Consider the following 15,798-nt stretch of genomic DNA (forward strand, 5'->3'; position numbering starts at 1 on the left):
CCCTAAAGCCGCCCCACCGCCTCCGCCCATGGGTTGAGGGCGCTCCGCCAATCAGGCACCGCGGGGTGGGAGGGGTGATGCGCGGAGTTGGCTGTGGGGTTTCTGTGCCGGTAGCGCGGGGGGCGGATGGATAATCGATATATGAACTGAAATCAGTGGGTCGGCACACAGCATTGAGAGCCGGGTAGCATAAGGTGAGTGTTAGAGCCAGGCCAAGGTGTAAAGATTTAGGGAAGATGCTTTTATTCTCGTCTTTGTTTCCAAGCTCCTTGTATTGAGGGCTGCATAGGAGTTTTAAGCAAGCTGTGCAGCTAAAAGATCCATTGAAGAACCAGCTGGAATAACACCAAATGTTTTCTTTCACACAGAACACCATGGCGGCCCATCGGGAGAAGAAACACGAAGAAAGAAATCACAAAAGCGCCCGGAATGGTGCTCAGGTTCCTCAGGCACAATGGGGGAGAGCTTGGTGAGAAAAACTCAATCAGCATTGTATTTCATGTTGGTTCTTTCTTTTATAGGTGTCACGTTGCTTTTGAGCTTCATGCTGTTAGTAAGTGGTTAGTAAGTGTTAGTGGCTGTGGTGCTAATGATGCAGCTGGAAACAGCCATGGTTCTGTTCTTGATTACAGGGAGGTGGACTGGTTTTCCTTGGCGAGCATTCTTTTTCTACTTGCATTTGCACCTCTGATTGTATATTACTTCATCATGTCCTGCCACCAGTATCAGTGCTCTCTGACTGACCCACTCATCAGCTTGCTCATGGGGAATAAGCATCTGTCTGACATCTGGAGCAAGACCCCTTCGCTGACCTACATGGCTGTTGGTATCTATGGTGCTTGGATTGCTTTCCAGGTGTGTTGCTGAGTTATGAGTAAATATATCAAACTAGTTGTGGAAGGAATGCAATTTTCTATAGGCAGACTGTACTCACTCATGAATTACAACTTCTTTGCAAAACATCCTCAGACTTAGCAAACTGCTGCCATTGTTAAAAATTGGGAAGTGCCTTACTTATAACAGGTTAAATTAAAGGATGAGGACCCAAATCTAGTTAGCAACAGTCCTCCTTCCCCACCAAATAAGAGCTATAGCCATATATGAAGTATACAAGTCCATATATGAAGTCTTTACAATTGTTTAGTTGGTGGGACATGTTTCTAGTATTAAATCACAATATCTAATCTTACAATATTTGTTGATTGAGTAGTTGAAACTACAGAGTGTTATCTTCTGTTATGTGTATGAAGCAGCATCTGTGGTTTTTATCCTGTCCCTTTTGAACTATTAATGTGTCTGTCACTTCTAGGTGATTTTATATGTGTTTGTTCCTGACTTCTGCCACAAGTTTATTCCTGGTTATGTAGGAGGTGTACAAGAAGGTGCTGTCACTCCTGCTGGTAAGCTTTGCCTTGGAATATTCTGCAACCTACTCATATTCTTTTTGAATGATAGCTATTCTGTGCTTCATCTTTAATAGTCTCTTGGTGTCTGGAAGAGGCTTGTAAATGTTTTTACTTTCCATATGTTTATAGTAATCCGACAAATCATTCATCTTTTAGAGTAACTTGTAGAATTTCTATCTCTTAATGCTAGTAAAACTATTGGTTGTGCAATTAGATGATTCATGTCTAAAGAAAGTTCAGCAAGCAGCATAACAGCAGTGGAAAAATGCAGGTTGTAAGCAGTAAAATTACAGACCAACAGCAGGCTAATTGCTAGTATCTGACAATGCAGTCACACCCATTTTAGCCAAGGTTACTTGCAAAATCTGAGCAAAATGTGTGATGTGAGCAAAGGGTGATGTGAAACCTTAGTAAATTTCACGTGAGGTTGCAAATCCACCATTTTGTGAAGAGACTGAAGAAAAAGCTTAGCCTAAGAGGTTATAGCAGAGTATATTGAGACTCAGAAAAGCACCGTAAGGTTGGGAAGTTGATGTTCAGGGCTGGTAAGGAGAGTTGGCTCTTCTACAAGCACTGGGATGTTGAGCTTCTGGGTACTGTATGAATGTCCATGCTAATAACTGTACTAATGAACTATCAGCACTACTGATTTTTTTCTTCTTCACATTTTAGGTGTTGTAAATAAGTATGAAATCAATGGTCTCCAGGCTTGGATCATTACCCATGTACTTTGGTTTGCAAATGCCTATTATTTTCACTTCTTCTCACCTACCATCATTTTTGACAATTGTATTCCTCTGCTGTGGTGTGCCAATATCCTGGGATATGTGGTTTCCACATTTGCGATGATTAAAGGCTACTTTTTCCCTACTAATGCCAAAGATTGGTACGTGTTTTCCAATGATATGAGAGTACTAGGAAATCAGACATGTGGCTGGGCCATTGTAGAGCTGTGATTCCTTACATGCAGCATGAAACACAGAGGATGGTGCACGTCAAGTAGTTGTTGCAGCCTCAGTGTCATGAATATATGTCTTGCACATGCCTAACAAGTAAGGTTATTGTTGGAGTGCTGAAAAGTGATAACAAGTTTAAACTGGGATGCCCATGAATCTAAAATTGACCTTTTACTAATGAAATGCTTTGGCTGGATCTATTTGAGTGACCTCATACAACATGACATGGTTTTAGGCTTTCTATCCCTGTTACACCTTGGGAAATAATTTACTATGTATAATTGGAATACTAAGCACTTGTATATATTATAACTACATAAATTTCTAATCTTTTGTATTTTCTAGCAAATTCACAGGCAACTTCTTTTACGACTACATGATGGGGATTGAATTTAACCCGCGAATAGGAAAATGGTTTGATTTCAAGCTGTTCTTCAATGGACGCCCTGGTATCGTAGCCTGGACCCTGATTAACCTTTCTTATGCTGCTAAACAGCAGGAGCTGTATGGTCACGTAACCAACTCAATGATCCTTGTCAATGTCCTTCAGGTAAACTGGGAGGAGGAGAAGAAGATCAATTTGAAAATAAACTACTATTAAAGTAGGAAAAATTCCTGCACTGAATTTGAACCTACACTGTTCTTCCTGGCCTGACCAATACCATGCAGTGATGATGTGCTGGGCCTTGCTTCTTTGCACATCTTCATTCAGAAGGCTAATGGGAATGATCCAGTGTATCTGTTAGTACAGGGAGAATAGCAATGTTACTTATTTTGATTAATGCTGCTTTGCTTGCTTGTTGTTGTTTTAGCTCTATAAATGTAGCGTAGTTCTTCCTGTATATGCTATGTTCCTCTTGGTACCCTATCGTTGAGGTGTTAAAAACAGGTTTGTTTTGAGACAAGACAGTACAGAAAGATCAGGTTGATACTGTTAAACAGGATGTCAGGTGACAGTGTTACATTATTAATGTACAGTCATTCTTTTTCAGGGTATTTATGTTCTGGACTTTTTCTGGAATGAAGCCTGGTATTTGAAAACCATTGATATCTGCCACGATCATTTTGGATGGTACTTGGGCTGGGGAGACTGCGTTTGGTTGCCTTACCTCTACACTCTGCAGGTAAAGATAGGGGACAACTGGCGTTTGGGCTAAAAGAAAAGCAGCTTTCCAGAAACATTCTCTCTAGCAGATGGCTGTTTGTTATTTAACTTCCTTACAGCTTCCATGTTATTACTGATAGGATGAATTTTCATGCTTATTCTAATGCTCTTATTCTGGGCTGTTGTGGGTCAAAGAATTTGTCTGGCACTGCAGGTGTGATTTTTTTAAAGTAAACCACTGAATGTCTCTGTTCTGTCTCCCAGGGTTTATATTTGGTTTACCACCCTGTTGAGCTCTCCACAGCTAATGCCATCGCGATCTTGGTGCTGGGCTTGGTTGGCTATTACATCTTCAGAATGACGAACCACCAGAAAGATCTCTTCCGCCGTACCAATGGCAACTGCAAGATATGGGGGAAGAAGCCCGACTACATTGAGTGCTCTTACATGTCTGCGGATGGGACCAAGTACTACAGCAAGCTGCTGACCTCGGGGTTCTGGGGGTGGGCACGCCATTTTAACTACACTGGAGATCTGATGGGCTCCTTGGCCTATTGTCTGACCTGTGGGTTTGAACACATCTTGCCTTACTTCTACATTATTTATATGACTATTCTGCTAACTCACCGTTGCATTAGGGATGAACACCGTTGTTACAGCAAATATGGGAAGGATTGGAAACGCTACACTGCTGCAGTACCCTACCGGCTCATACCAGGGCTGTTCTAAGGCTGACACAGAATCTGAGGGAAATAAACTTTCTTTTAAGTGAAAAGAGCTTATTCGCACAGTTAAACTAACAGAAATATGTTGGAAAATACACAACTCCCTGGGGAACAAAAGGCGCCTGAAAAACTATCCTTAATGGAATGTGCTTCTAATAAGCAGGTAGACTGTTTAAAGTAAATGAAACAAGGAACGGAATTGACCTTTTTAATAGACATCTCCATAAAGATCTGTTTTACCAGGAGCTCTTCTTTCCTCTCTCTGAACTACCTTGGAATTGAAGAACAGTTGCATGCTTTTAGACGCCTGAAATCTCTCCAGTGCTGGGAGGAGGCCTCACTCTTCACAACAGCCGAGTACTTGAAGCCAGTAACCAGTGAATTAGAGTAGGAGGAAAACAATGTTGTGATTGCTTCAGAAAAGGAACATTGTGATTGCTTGTGACAGTCATAACCTACGTTGGGTAATGATCTGAAGGAGGCTTTCGTTTTGCTTTTGAAGAGGTTAACCTGGGAAATATCTAAACTAGTGTTTCAGGAGTTGGGTGTAATCTAACTTGAGTTCTTTATGCAGGCTTGTATAAGATGGGATGGCTCAATAATTCCATTAGCACTGGAGATATGTGGTCCGTGATCAAGTGGTTTTTATTGTGATACTGAAACCAGACTTGCTTTTTGAAGCTACTGAGTATAGGTTGATTTCTTACTGTGGATAAAAAACTTTGTTCACTGTCATTTTTTATCTAAAGTAACATTTGATGTTTGTAATGGTTTGAGAAATAAAACCTTAGTTTGACGACAAAAAATATAATATACAGCTGATTTTCCTTTCAGCTCTTTTTCTTGTTAATAGTTATCCTTCAAGGTTACAGGATTCTAAAGGAGCTCCTCGAAGAACACAGTCCAAGGAGCAAATTGAAGCATGCAGAAAGAGGAAGCAGAGGAAAGGGAGACAGCATGGGACTTAAGGGCTGGTGGAGCCCATCGCTTGCTGGCACCTCACTGCTAAGGTTGACTTAGATTTCTCAGCCTGCTTGAGACCACATACTTAGATCCTTTTCTCGAGTAGCCTTGGAAATTGTACTGACAGCTGTTTGTACAAAAGCTCTTTAAATATTGCCAGAAAATCTGAGCTCTAAGTCACCGTAGCCTTGCACAGCATGACATGTTCCTGTCTTTTCACTGATAAATCCTGGATGACTGATGGAAGAAACTGCCCAGTTAAGGCCAGTAATAACGTCAGCATTTAAAGAATAAAATTGGGGAATTTACTTGGAATTTACTTTTTACCCTAAAAATTTAATTGGGGAATTACCTGATGCAGAATTAACTGCAGCTGTTGAGACTTTACCCTGCAGATAACCTCGCTGCTGCAAGTGAGGATTCTTCAATGGGAAATTGTGAAGCTTGTGGCAGGGAGCAATTAGTTGTGAGGTGTTTGTCAAGGTGCCATTGCTGGGTTAAATTCTCATCGTGGTTGATGTGAGCATGACAGATCCTGGCTCTTCAGGCTTTCCTCCTTTCCATACAGAGCTTCATTTCTGTCTGCGTGACACATAGACTGCATCAGAGTGAACTGTGTGTGTATGGGGATTTGGATCTGGCTGGAAAAGAAAGCGGTAATCATGCTAAGGCTTATATTTCTTATGAATAAATGAATTTGGGGGAAGCATTACCAAAAACTATCAGTTCTGTAAGCTTCCTGTTAACGTGGCATGTCAGCAGTGCTCTAAGCCACCTGAAACCGATGTCAGCCTTTAAAACTGAGTCATTTAAAAGACAATTGAATGCAGATAGAGTCATATACGTGCTACATCTTGTATGGGCACATTTGGATCTTTTGCCTTCAGAATGCCAATATGTGTTCGGCCCTGAAGGATTTTTGAGTGCGTTAGGTTAACTTTGGCTCTGATATTTCGTATTTATTAATACTGTGCTATAACTCCGGATAATTATTTGGAGCAGTAAAGAAGTTCAAAGCGTGGTGGTTTAATACATTTACTTTGGACTATTGCAGGGAGAAAAATACCAAAAGCCATTGAGCAGGGTGCAGCAGGCTGAGGGGGAATCACTACCTTCCAGCAGATAGCCACTACTGACTGTAAGTAGCCCATCTGTAGGTGGCCAACGGGAGGGCTTTCCATGTTTAACAACCTGTATTGCTATAAGGTGGCACTGCTGGGGTCTGATCTCGACCTTTCAGCATAAGGAAGGCTTCATCAGCCGCACTTTGCCGGTTGTCTCCCTAACTCCTGGCCCCGCCCCGCGTGCCGGTAACCAGGAAGCAGGAAGCAGCGGCGCTGGGCTGGCGGCATGGCCGGGGGCGGCCCGGTAGTGAGGGGCTCAGGGTGGGCTCTATGGGCTGGATAGCAGCCGTAGGGGCGGTGAGAGCCGGGGGGAGGGTGGCTGGTGCCGCCGGGGGGTCTTCCCGAAGTATGGGCTCACTCGGGGTTGGTGAGGACGTGAGATCCCCAGCCCACCCCTACAGTGTTAGGTGACCCTCAGTGCCACATCTATGTGTGTATGGCGAGAATGGTGCCTTGCAAAGAGAGAAGTATCACCGTACTTCATCCAATGTTTGATGATGGACCTTTTGTTAACCAGCAGTGTAAAAAGCATTGCCATGGGCCTCACCGACCTCATGTGCACGGCTGCCATAGCGTCTGCAGAGAGAAAGATGTGCCAGTGCTGCCAGGACTGCACCCAGATGCTGAAGACCCCAGCACGTGTGATATTGTGAAGGCTACGCAGTAAGTGTGTGCTTTATGTGGGCAAAGTTCTAACATAAGTGTTTCGTTTTCCATTCTGGGTGTTGAAAAACGTTAGGGCTCTCGAAGTGTATTATTTTAAGCATTTTTGTCATAAGCAATAATGTTTCAACCAAGTCTGTTCTGTATCGAGGCTCAGACCAACTCCTTTTTGCAAGGCTTCCATTGAATGTGAGGTGGAACTCTTGAGCAAGGCTTACAGAGATGAAATCTTTCATGTGTGGTGCAGTTTGAATGGGAAGATATTGAAGAGTTAAGTCAGTTTGTTTTTTTTTCCTTGTTTAAGGTATGGAATGGTGGAGCGGTGCAAAGAGCTGGTGGAAGCAGGATACGATGTTCGACAACCAGACAAAGAGAATGTGACACTTCTCCACTGGGCTGCAATCAACAACAGACAGGAGCTGGTGAAGTAAGCTCTGTAGTCCACGTGAAAGTGCCTTGAGCATTCTGTTGCTCTTGATCTTGAGTGCTTCAAGCCAGAGTGTGTGTGCTGTCAATGATGTGTAGTTACTACGCTTCCTTTCTGCACTAAATTAGGTTCTAAGTGAAGTCATTAGGATTTCCTGGATTTGTTTAGTTTGATAGAGATTAAAGTTGACTTTTAAGGGGCTACTTACTGTTTTTACTTGTTTTCTCAAAGCAGCATCCTTTTCTACAGAAGTATTGTCATCTATTTGCTTTTCTAGAGGTAACTTATTTATTACAAGCTACTTGCTACTACTCCTATGTTATCATTGGTATTTTCATGTTTTATTATGTGTTATTCTAATCTTGTTCTGTTGCTATTGTGCAGATACTATATCTCCAAAGGTGCAGTGGTGGATCAGCTAGGTGGAGACTTGAATTCAACTCCCCTTCACTGGGCCATTAGGTATGACTGTGGTGATGTTAAATTGATATGTGTTTCCTTTGCTAAATTACACAGAACTTGATAGCATATCCATAATTATACTGGAATCTGTTCTCTGACTCTTGGCAACTTTGCAGGCTACCAGGTTGTGTTATGCATGTATCTGTACTTCAGGCAGGCGTGCATTTTGTCCTAGAGCTGTGCTAGTCAGAATTGTCCTCTTAGGTCCTAAGAGCATGGCCAGCAGGTTGAGGGAGGTGATCCTGCCCCTCTACTCTGCCCTGGTAAGGGCTCATCTGGAGTCCTGTGTCCAGTTCTGGGCTCCCCAGTGTGAAAAGACAGGGATCTATTGGAAAGAGTCCAGTGGAGGGCCACGAAGATGGTGAAGGGCCTGGAGCATCTCCCCTGTGAAGAAAGGCTGAGTGAACTGGGTCTGTTTAGCCTTGAGAATAGACTGAGAGGGGACCTGATCCGGGTCTATCAATATCTGAGGTGTGGGGGGCAAAGTGCCGAGGCCAGACTCTTTACAGCAGTGTGTGGAGACAGGACAAGGGGAAATAGACAGAAAATGGAGCATAGGAAGTTCTGCGTGAATGAAGGTGACACTTTCATTAAGATTTCAAGCTTTTTGTTATTGCTGTAGTTTTATATATCATTACAGACAAGGACACCTACCCATGGTCATCTTGTTGTTGAAGTGTGGAGCAGATCCCAGTCTTATTGACGGGGAAGGATTCAGCAGCATTCATTTGGCAGTGCTGTTTCAACACGTGCCCATTGTAGCTTACCTCATATCGAAGGGCCAGGTATGTTGCTGATATCCCAAGTGTTATTTTCTGCTTAGAAGTAGCTGATTGTACTCTGAAAATACCTTGTGGACTTAGAATTTTATCTCCTAAAGTACATGCATGTGTTTAGTATTTCCCTGTGTTATATGTGCTATGTTTATGTACTGATATATGATCTTTTTTTTTGTAATAAACCACTTTACTTATCCCTTCTTATTTTTTTCTTATCCCTAGAACGTAGACACAGCAGACTTCAATGGATTTACGCCTTTAATGTTATCAGCACAAAGAGTGATGGGGTAAGTGGGGAATAACTATAAAAGAATCTGTTGTCCACTCATTCCTGGGTGCAGTGCTGCATCTTTTCTTCTAGGAACTTATTGGAGTGACAGGTTTTTCTCTTCTAGTTGTTGTAAAATACTACGCATCCAAGACATTGGAAATGATGAAGCAGCTGACTTGGCATAGTAAAGAAAGACCTGTCCCGTCAAAAGGGAGATGTCTTAAAGTAGTTTAGGTTTGCAGCTGGACCAGGTGGATGCATCATTGTGCTTTCCTTGAAACAAAGGATGAGTTCTGTTTTCTAAACTTGGGTCTGTTGCTGATTAGCTTGTTGAGAGATTAAACAGTTATATTTGCTGTTACATTACATCAGATGTTAGCAGTGTTTTCTGTTAATAAGGTGTACAAAAGTTTCCTCTCTAGTGTAGCTTATGTTCTGCTTATTAACTCTGTTTTCATTTAGACCAGAACCCACAAGGTTTCTGCTAAAGTTTAACCCCTCCCTCAATGCTGTCGACAACATTGAGAGGAACACTGCGCTGCACTGGGCAATAACGTCAGGAAATGTTAGTGCAGTGGAGCTGCTGCTAGAAGGTGGTGCTAACATGGACATAAAAAATGCCAAGGTATAGTTTCTTTCCTTATTTGTGTTTCTTTCATCTTTGTGGTGTTAAGAAGCCAGTAAGTTCTGGAAGAAGCCAGTAAGTTCTTGTTTTAAACTCATTTCATTTCTTGTTGCTGTTACAAAGGATGACATTCATGTGTTAAGCGTATGACCACATAAACTTTGTTGTTAAAGGGAGAGACAGCGCTTGACCTTGCAATTCAAACTCAGAATCGCTTCATGGTTTATATGCTAATGGAGGAAGAAAGAATCCGAAGCAGAAGAAATAACAGGTTACTGAGAATAATGGAGAAATACGAGGTAATATCACTAATGGAAGGAAAGCTTCAGCATTCTGTGTTCAGAATAAAATGTAACTTAACTCCATACTGACAACAGGATCTTCTCAGGCTTCCAAAACCGGGCACTCAAAAATGAAACTGTTTAGAAGCACCTTCCTGTTCTTTGGGTGTGTTTTCTCCCCCTCTTCCCACTGTTGTTTCCCTCTCTCCTTATCCCCAGTTATGAGATGTTTGCTACCTTTGCTACCTATCTTGAGTCTCTCAGCATTCATTATTATGTGATGTGAATGTTATTGAAATAAATCCTGCTTGACTATTTTGTTGTCTTTTAACAGCTATTCATGCTGCTGGCATCTTGCTTGACTTTGATGTGGGCCATAGGATACGTAATGAGCTTAAATTCTGAGTCTTGGCTTCTGAAAGGATGTCTGCTTTTCTTTCTGCTGGTTGGGATGGTTCTGTTCGTGAGGTTTGTAGATTTCTCCCTTTCTATGTGTTTATTGTTAATAGATGCAATATGAAGTTTTAAGTCTGTACTTTGTGATGATCGATTTGGGATGAAAGAAAAACGCTCTTTTATTTTCACCTTCTTTCAGGCATTTTGTGGGATTCAAGAATCTGAGGTATCTTCCCACAGCACTGATGCTGAGTTCCATCTTTTGGATGTCCATGACGTGGTTTTTCTGGTTCATGCCTGATATCCTTTATACTGGAGGAATGCAGTGACTACAATGTTCCCTGTTTGGGATCATCCAGTGATGTATTCTGGTATTAAAGCTGAATAACACATGCATCACACAGTGCAGTTTTAAAAGCATCTCTTATGTATAAATAACAATGATTCAGCAGTTGGTGGCATTTATGCTTCTGCTTTAAAAACAAGTAAATAACAACATCAGGCAAACAAATCTATTTAAATCCCATGGAAGCAGATCTTCCATTCTCCAGTCTGCACTGGAATCTGCATGTTCAGAGGTCAGTACATAGTACATTCAGTTCTGCCTTTCTTTGAATAGGCCTTTGAACTGATGAGTGCACCTATTTAATTGTCTACTCTCACTTTTCAGAGCCTTCTTACACAGAAGGCATCTATTTATTGATTAAGCTTTGTGAGAGGGAAGGCCATTAGGGAGGTACTTACAATGTAAATAATTTAGTACTAAACCAGCTATAATATATTGCTACTCTATTTTAATTCATTTTTAATTACTTCATCCTTCATGTAGGTTTTTTTTGGTACTGTTTCCAATTAAGACCTTAATGGAATTATCACGATTAATTTTGATGAACTGATCACATATATTCCTATGAGAGATACACGTGTGTGCATGTTACAATGAAAATCCTGTCATTAACTGTTGCTCTGTGAAGTTCTAAGGTTTTCTTGGTGTCATCTAAATTAAAAGAAGGCAGGAATTCTAACTGTAAGGTTTTAAGGTAGATGTTCTGCATAGCAGTATTGCTAAGGGTTGTGGCTTAGTGAGGTGACTTTCTGCTCTTACTATCGAACACCTGGTCTGAAATGCCACATTGATTTGGCAAACAGTGGTAGTAAGTGGTGAGAGAATATATTCCTTAATGTAAATGTTACATGTAACCAATACCATTTTTGAGATCCCTGTCATGTTCAGCATTGTGGGTCTGCTTTATTTTTTCTACAAAACCTGGAGGACTGATCCTGGATATATCAAGTCTTCAGAAAAAGACAAAAAGGAGGTAAGCTGTGACATATGCTGCACCATGGCTGCACTTCTGATTGATTCATTTATCACCAAATGTATCTTTGTTAAACTTGAAAACAGTGAAAGATATAAGTGCTTAATGTCTGCAAATGGCCTCACATACAGATCTTGGTAGGTGGCCATAAAATGTGATCCAAATGCATGCAGAAACTGTTTTATCTTTCAGAACATCGTAGCTCTTGCAGAAGCAGGGTGCTTGGACTTCAGAACATTCTGCACGTCCTGTCTTGTAAGTAAAGCTTTGATATTTCTTTCCTGTTTTGATTTTTCCCTCAATAGTAGTTCAGTGTAATGACTGTTTTTCTCCTCCTTGTCATGTGAGTGCTACATAAGATGATGGAGGGTAGGTTGGAAAGGTACATACACTGCTTGTTCTGTGTTAGGCTTCATTTTCTTACTTACGGTGATGAAGAACCTTTAGATCATTGGGTTGCATTCTTAATTTAAAATCTATTTTCTGTAAAATCTAGAAAATTCTTATGTGTTCTATGCTTGAGGCCTACTATATAGTAATAGTTATAATATATAGTAGTGCCCATCAGCTTTGATCAAAGCAGATGCTTTTGCTCTGACTATATTCCTTTCCTTTCTGCTCACACAGGTAAGGAAGCCTTTGAGATCTGTGCATTGCCTTCTTTGTGATTTGTGTGTAGCCAGATACGATCAGCATTCTCTGTGGATTGCACAGTGCATAGGTAAGAGAGTTTGCTTTATCGAATTAGAAAACTCCATGCCTTAAAAGATGCTGCAGAAATAACGTTTGTCTACTTAAAGAGCAAACCTGGTGCAAGAACACACCGGGGAGACTAAAGGGGTTATTGAGAGTTGCCAGAAAGAGTTGTATCTGATATAAATCTATTTTCTTAAGGACTAGCAATTTTAAGAGGCATCAAGGTGAAGCAATTTAAATTGAATAGTATAGATTTTTCAGTTGTATAAGACAGCTGTGCAGAGCTGTGTTAGCATAATGAGTCCTCATCCAGCTAACAGCTGATGTGCTCTAAAGAAGAGAATAATGTTGGATGACTTTATCAGGACTAATTCTGTTATATAAACTGAAATGGCTTACAGGAGAAAGTTGGGAGAGATCAGCCTTGTCGGACTCTCTTGAGGACAGCAGAGATAATAGTAGAAAATGCTTTACATTCTTCTTTTTCCTGTGAGGTGAAGGAGAGATACTGCAAAATCCTTTATGTCATCGTTGTTTTTTTCCTTGCCTCAAATATAGGTGTTGGAAACCACCATTACTACCTACTGTTCCTGTCTTTCTTAACTGTGACCAGTGTCTGGCTGCTTTATCGGACTGTTCTGTGTATGTATCAGTGAACTGATTTTAATTTAGCTGTCAGGGACCTGTCTATAGTTCTTATTCCTAGTGAGCATAGTATCTCAATCTAATTCCATCCCCATTGCAGGAGCCGGAACTGAGTGATCTTTAAGGTCACTTCCAGCCTAAGTCATTCTGTGGTTCTGTATTGTAGAAAGGAGTCAGCCTTTCTGTATTGTAGAAAGGAGTCAGTGTTCAATTTAGAGTAAAATGAACCAGTTGTTTGAATGTTCCTTCTGTGGGTGATGTATACATAAAATAAAGAGTATGCAATGAGAGCAGCAAGCAGTTACGCATCCATGGGAGTGTTTTTAAGTGGGAAGTGGTATTTCTTGAGCACACTGATATATAGTATTCTGCACAAATATTCTTTGCTTAGTACATGAATGGTCTGTGTTTAAAAACATAATGAAATGATTGTCAATCTTGTCAGATTGGTCACACCACTGTGAAACAAGTTACCATGCAGATGGAGCATGGACGTACTTGGTGCAGATAACTTCTTGCTCTCCTTGGGTGTCCTACGTCTTCGTCCTAGCCTGCTTCCATGCTGTATGGGCCTTATTGTGGCTAACTATTCAGCTTTACCAGGTATTATTTTGCTTCAGTTCATATTCCTCTCATTATGAATTACCACATCAACACATTTCACTAAGTGATTTGTTGCCATAAATGCATTGCACCTGCTTTCCTATCCTGATCTTTGGAGATAGGTGAGGTGTTATAAGGGAAAAAGATTGTTTTCTATTGCACTGGTCCCTCTGTTATTACACCTCTTGTATCACCTTCCAATTGTGTTGATCTTTTTGACTGTGAAACATATTTAACTAACAAAGCTGTTGTTACTGCCCCAGAGTGGCATGCAAACTTAATAGTGCAGTTACTTCCAAGTTGAAATATCATGGCAGAGCTCAGCAGTATGTTATTCTATTGCCACGATGAAATCATGACCTGAATTTCATCCCAATAAGGAAGGGCTGTTAAATTTCTTTCAGTTTGTTGCTCTCCAAGAGGGTGTTGGCTGTGCAAATGAGATTAAGAGCTTTCTGAACCATCTAAGAAACAGCTTTTTAATGTGGCATAAGATTCTTGTTCAGCCTAAGTGAATTTTAAGGACTTAAAAGTTGATCTTAAATGTGGCAGGAGTTACTTAGTGGTTAGATATGGCCAACTTCTTCCCAGTCCCTCCCCTTTAACAGTTCTCTTTTGGTATTGCCAGCATTGAAATCTGTGATGTTCATGTTTCAGCCCTTACTTGTGTTTTTCTTTCTCTAAGATTGCATTCTTGGGACTGACTTCGCATGAGAGAATGAACCTTCTGATGGACAGCAAATCTTCTAAGCATCCTGTTTCACTCAGGAGAAATCCATACAAGTAAGTGCTGTTGTAGAGTATGGTGTTTTAACTGTATAATGTCCCTTCAGCACTGGCCTGTTTCACTGTTGTATGAATGCAAAACTGGGGCAGTCTATGGGCATGCTGGTCGTGTCTGTTCTGAGTTATGCTAAGAGGAAGAGCTGGACCTCATTTCCCTTGCAGAGAACTTCCTTGACACTACAGAATAAATTGTCATCCTGAGAGCTACTTTGGTTCTTTCTATATGGCTGTATCAGCACCAGAGTCAGTCTATTGCTCCAATTAGTGGGAAAGACTTGGGAAATAGAGAGAACAATGTCCTGGAGTATATTCATCATCCTCTGTGTCTGTTCCTTAGATCCAGAGAGAGAACTTCATTATGAACCAGCCCTTTCTGAGTTATTTTAGCTCCGTGAAGAAATGACTACTGAAGTTTCCCTATTATACTTAAAAATCCTTATTCCCTCATGTGCCAGCAGATGAATTCTTACTTAGTATTAATTTCAAATGTTTGAGTTGAACTTAATCTGATATCCCTCTAAAATATAACACTGGTTAAAAAGTGTCAGCAAAGGAATAATGCTGAATAGAACATTCTCGTGTTTCTTCTATTAGAGCTGTCTTTGCTGACAGCTTTATACCTTAAGTACTGCTTCCTAGGGAACACATTTTTAATGCCTGCAGTTATCTTTTGTTAGGTTTATTAATGAATATTTGTCTCATTTTCAGTCTTGGATGCTTCCAGAATCTTGCAGACTTCTTTCAGTGCAGATGTTTTGGTATGGTCAAACCCAATGGAGTCGACTGGACCAAGCAATACAACGTTAATGTGATAAAGAAGATGAACATTCATTCTGTATGAATTCTTACTTGATTCCTAAAGCTGCTGAGCTGAGAGTTGAATAAAACTGGATGTTTTGTTAATTTTTATATTCTTCCAAAAACTGCTTGTTTCTATTTTTTTATTGTTCTAAATAATAAACTTCAGTTTAATTAAATTCAGTATAAAAAATTGGCCTGTAACTGGTTATCTTACATTGTGAACAGAGTCTATTAACGCTGTATTTGGGGGTCTTATGTGTGATGAAACAGAGTTTTTATGCTTCTAGAAATATTTTACAGATTGAAACAGATTCATGAGAGATACGACCAGGAGTGTATTTAAGAACAGGTAAGCACAAAGCCTAGCTTGTTTGCCTTAAGTTCAGCTCGTGTGTATGCCCTGTTAGGTTATGAAAATTGATAAGGTGATGATAGAAAGCATTAGCATGTATGAAAAAGGCAACTATTCTCACCTGCATACCTACATAGATCTACAACAGCTAACAGTCATGCTCACAAGATGCTACAGCATCATTCCAGTGTGGCAGGCTGAGCAGTGTGTTGGAAGTCAAAGTACTTCATAATAAAAACTATCAGAAGCAGATTGAATTCAGGAAATCAAAGTAAAATGCTGTCTAGAACTAACAATGTAGATGGAAGCAGTGTAATGAGACAGAATTCTTGCAGTCAAGGAATGGGAGATGAAATTTCCTCCTTGAAATGCAGTAGTCTGTGGCACCGTGGGATGTAAAACACAAGCAAATT

The 15,798-nt window shown here is 40.7% G+C and overlaps 2 protein-coding genes across 5 annotated transcripts; both read left to right on the forward strand.

Annotated features, from left to right (window-relative positions):
• Nucleotides 1-66: 66 nt before the first annotated feature.
• Nucleotides 67-5,009, forward strand: DHCR7 (7-dehydrocholesterol reductase). Its single transcript, XM_015863367.2, has 8 exons — nucleotides 67-194; nucleotides 369-469; nucleotides 633-855; nucleotides 1,310-1,400; nucleotides 2,079-2,292; nucleotides 2,708-2,912; nucleotides 3,355-3,486; nucleotides 3,732-5,009. Exons 2-8 carry the CDS (start codon nucleotides 375-377, stop codon nucleotides 4,194-4,196), a joined length of 1,425 nt encoding a protein of 474 aa, XP_015718853.1. The 5' UTR covers nucleotides 67-194; nucleotides 369-374; the 3' UTR covers nucleotides 4,197-5,009.
• A 1,262-nt stretch (nucleotides 5,010-6,271) lies between these two features.
• Nucleotides 6,272-15,209, forward strand: ZDHHC13 (zinc finger DHHC-type palmitoyltransferase 13). Of its 4 annotated transcripts, none has more exons than XM_015863362.2 (17): nucleotides 6,272-6,293; nucleotides 6,797-6,942; nucleotides 7,247-7,369; nucleotides 7,754-7,831; nucleotides 8,472-8,616; nucleotides 8,833-8,897; nucleotides 9,344-9,506; nucleotides 9,680-9,805; nucleotides 10,122-10,255; nucleotides 10,383-10,483; nucleotides 11,378-11,502; nucleotides 11,695-11,757; nucleotides 12,130-12,223; nucleotides 12,757-12,840; nucleotides 13,289-13,446; nucleotides 14,132-14,229; nucleotides 14,941-15,209. In XM_015863362.2, the coding sequence occupies exons 3-17, from the start codon at nucleotides 7,254-7,256 to the stop codon at nucleotides 15,071-15,073; spliced, it is 1,683 nt and encodes a 560-aa protein (XP_015718848.1). In that variant the 5' UTR covers nucleotides 6,272-6,293; nucleotides 6,797-6,942; nucleotides 7,247-7,253; the 3' UTR covers nucleotides 15,074-15,209. The 4 variants fall into 4 exon arrangements, with proteins under 4 accessions (XP_015718848.1, XP_015718846.1, XP_015718847.1 ...); XM_015863360.2 differs by lacking the exon at nucleotides 6,272-6,293 and adding an exon at nucleotides 6,420-6,523; XM_015863361.2 differs by lacking the exon at nucleotides 6,272-6,293 and adding an exon at nucleotides 6,445-6,523 and having other exon boundaries at nucleotides 6,800-6,942.
• The last annotated feature ends 589 nt before the right edge of the window (nucleotides 15,210-15,798 follow it).

Source organism: Coturnix japonica, chromosome 5, assembly GCF_001577835.2.
Source record: "Coturnix japonica isolate 7356 chromosome 5, Coturnix japonica 2.1, whole genome shotgun sequence".
NCBI classification, from domain to species: domain Eukaryota; kingdom Metazoa; phylum Chordata; class Aves; order Galliformes; family Phasianidae; genus Coturnix; species Coturnix japonica.

Bases quoted from the DNA above. Each gene is read 5' to 3' on its own strand.
- ZDHHC13 (XM_015863360.2), top strand. The intron at 9,507-9,679 runs GTATAGTTTCTT...TTGTTGTTAAAG, and splicing joins TGGACATAAAAAATGCCAAG to GGAGAGACAGCGCTTGACCT. The intron at 12,841-13,288 runs GTATGTATCAGT...CAATCTTGTCAG, and splicing joins GCTTTATCGGACTGTTCTGT to ATTGGTCACACCACTGTGAA.
- DHCR7 (XM_015863367.2), top strand. From the start codon at position 375: ATGGCGGCCCATCGGGAGAAGAAACACGAAGAAAGAAATCACAAAAGC. The intron at 856-1,309 runs GTGTGTTGCTGA...TGTCACTTCTAG, and splicing joins GTGCTTGGATTGCTTTCCAG to GTGATTTTATATGTGTTTGT. The intron at 1,401-2,078 runs GTAAGCTTTGCC...TTCACATTTTAG, and splicing joins AGGTGCTGTCACTCCTGCTG to GTGTTGTAAATAAGTATGAA.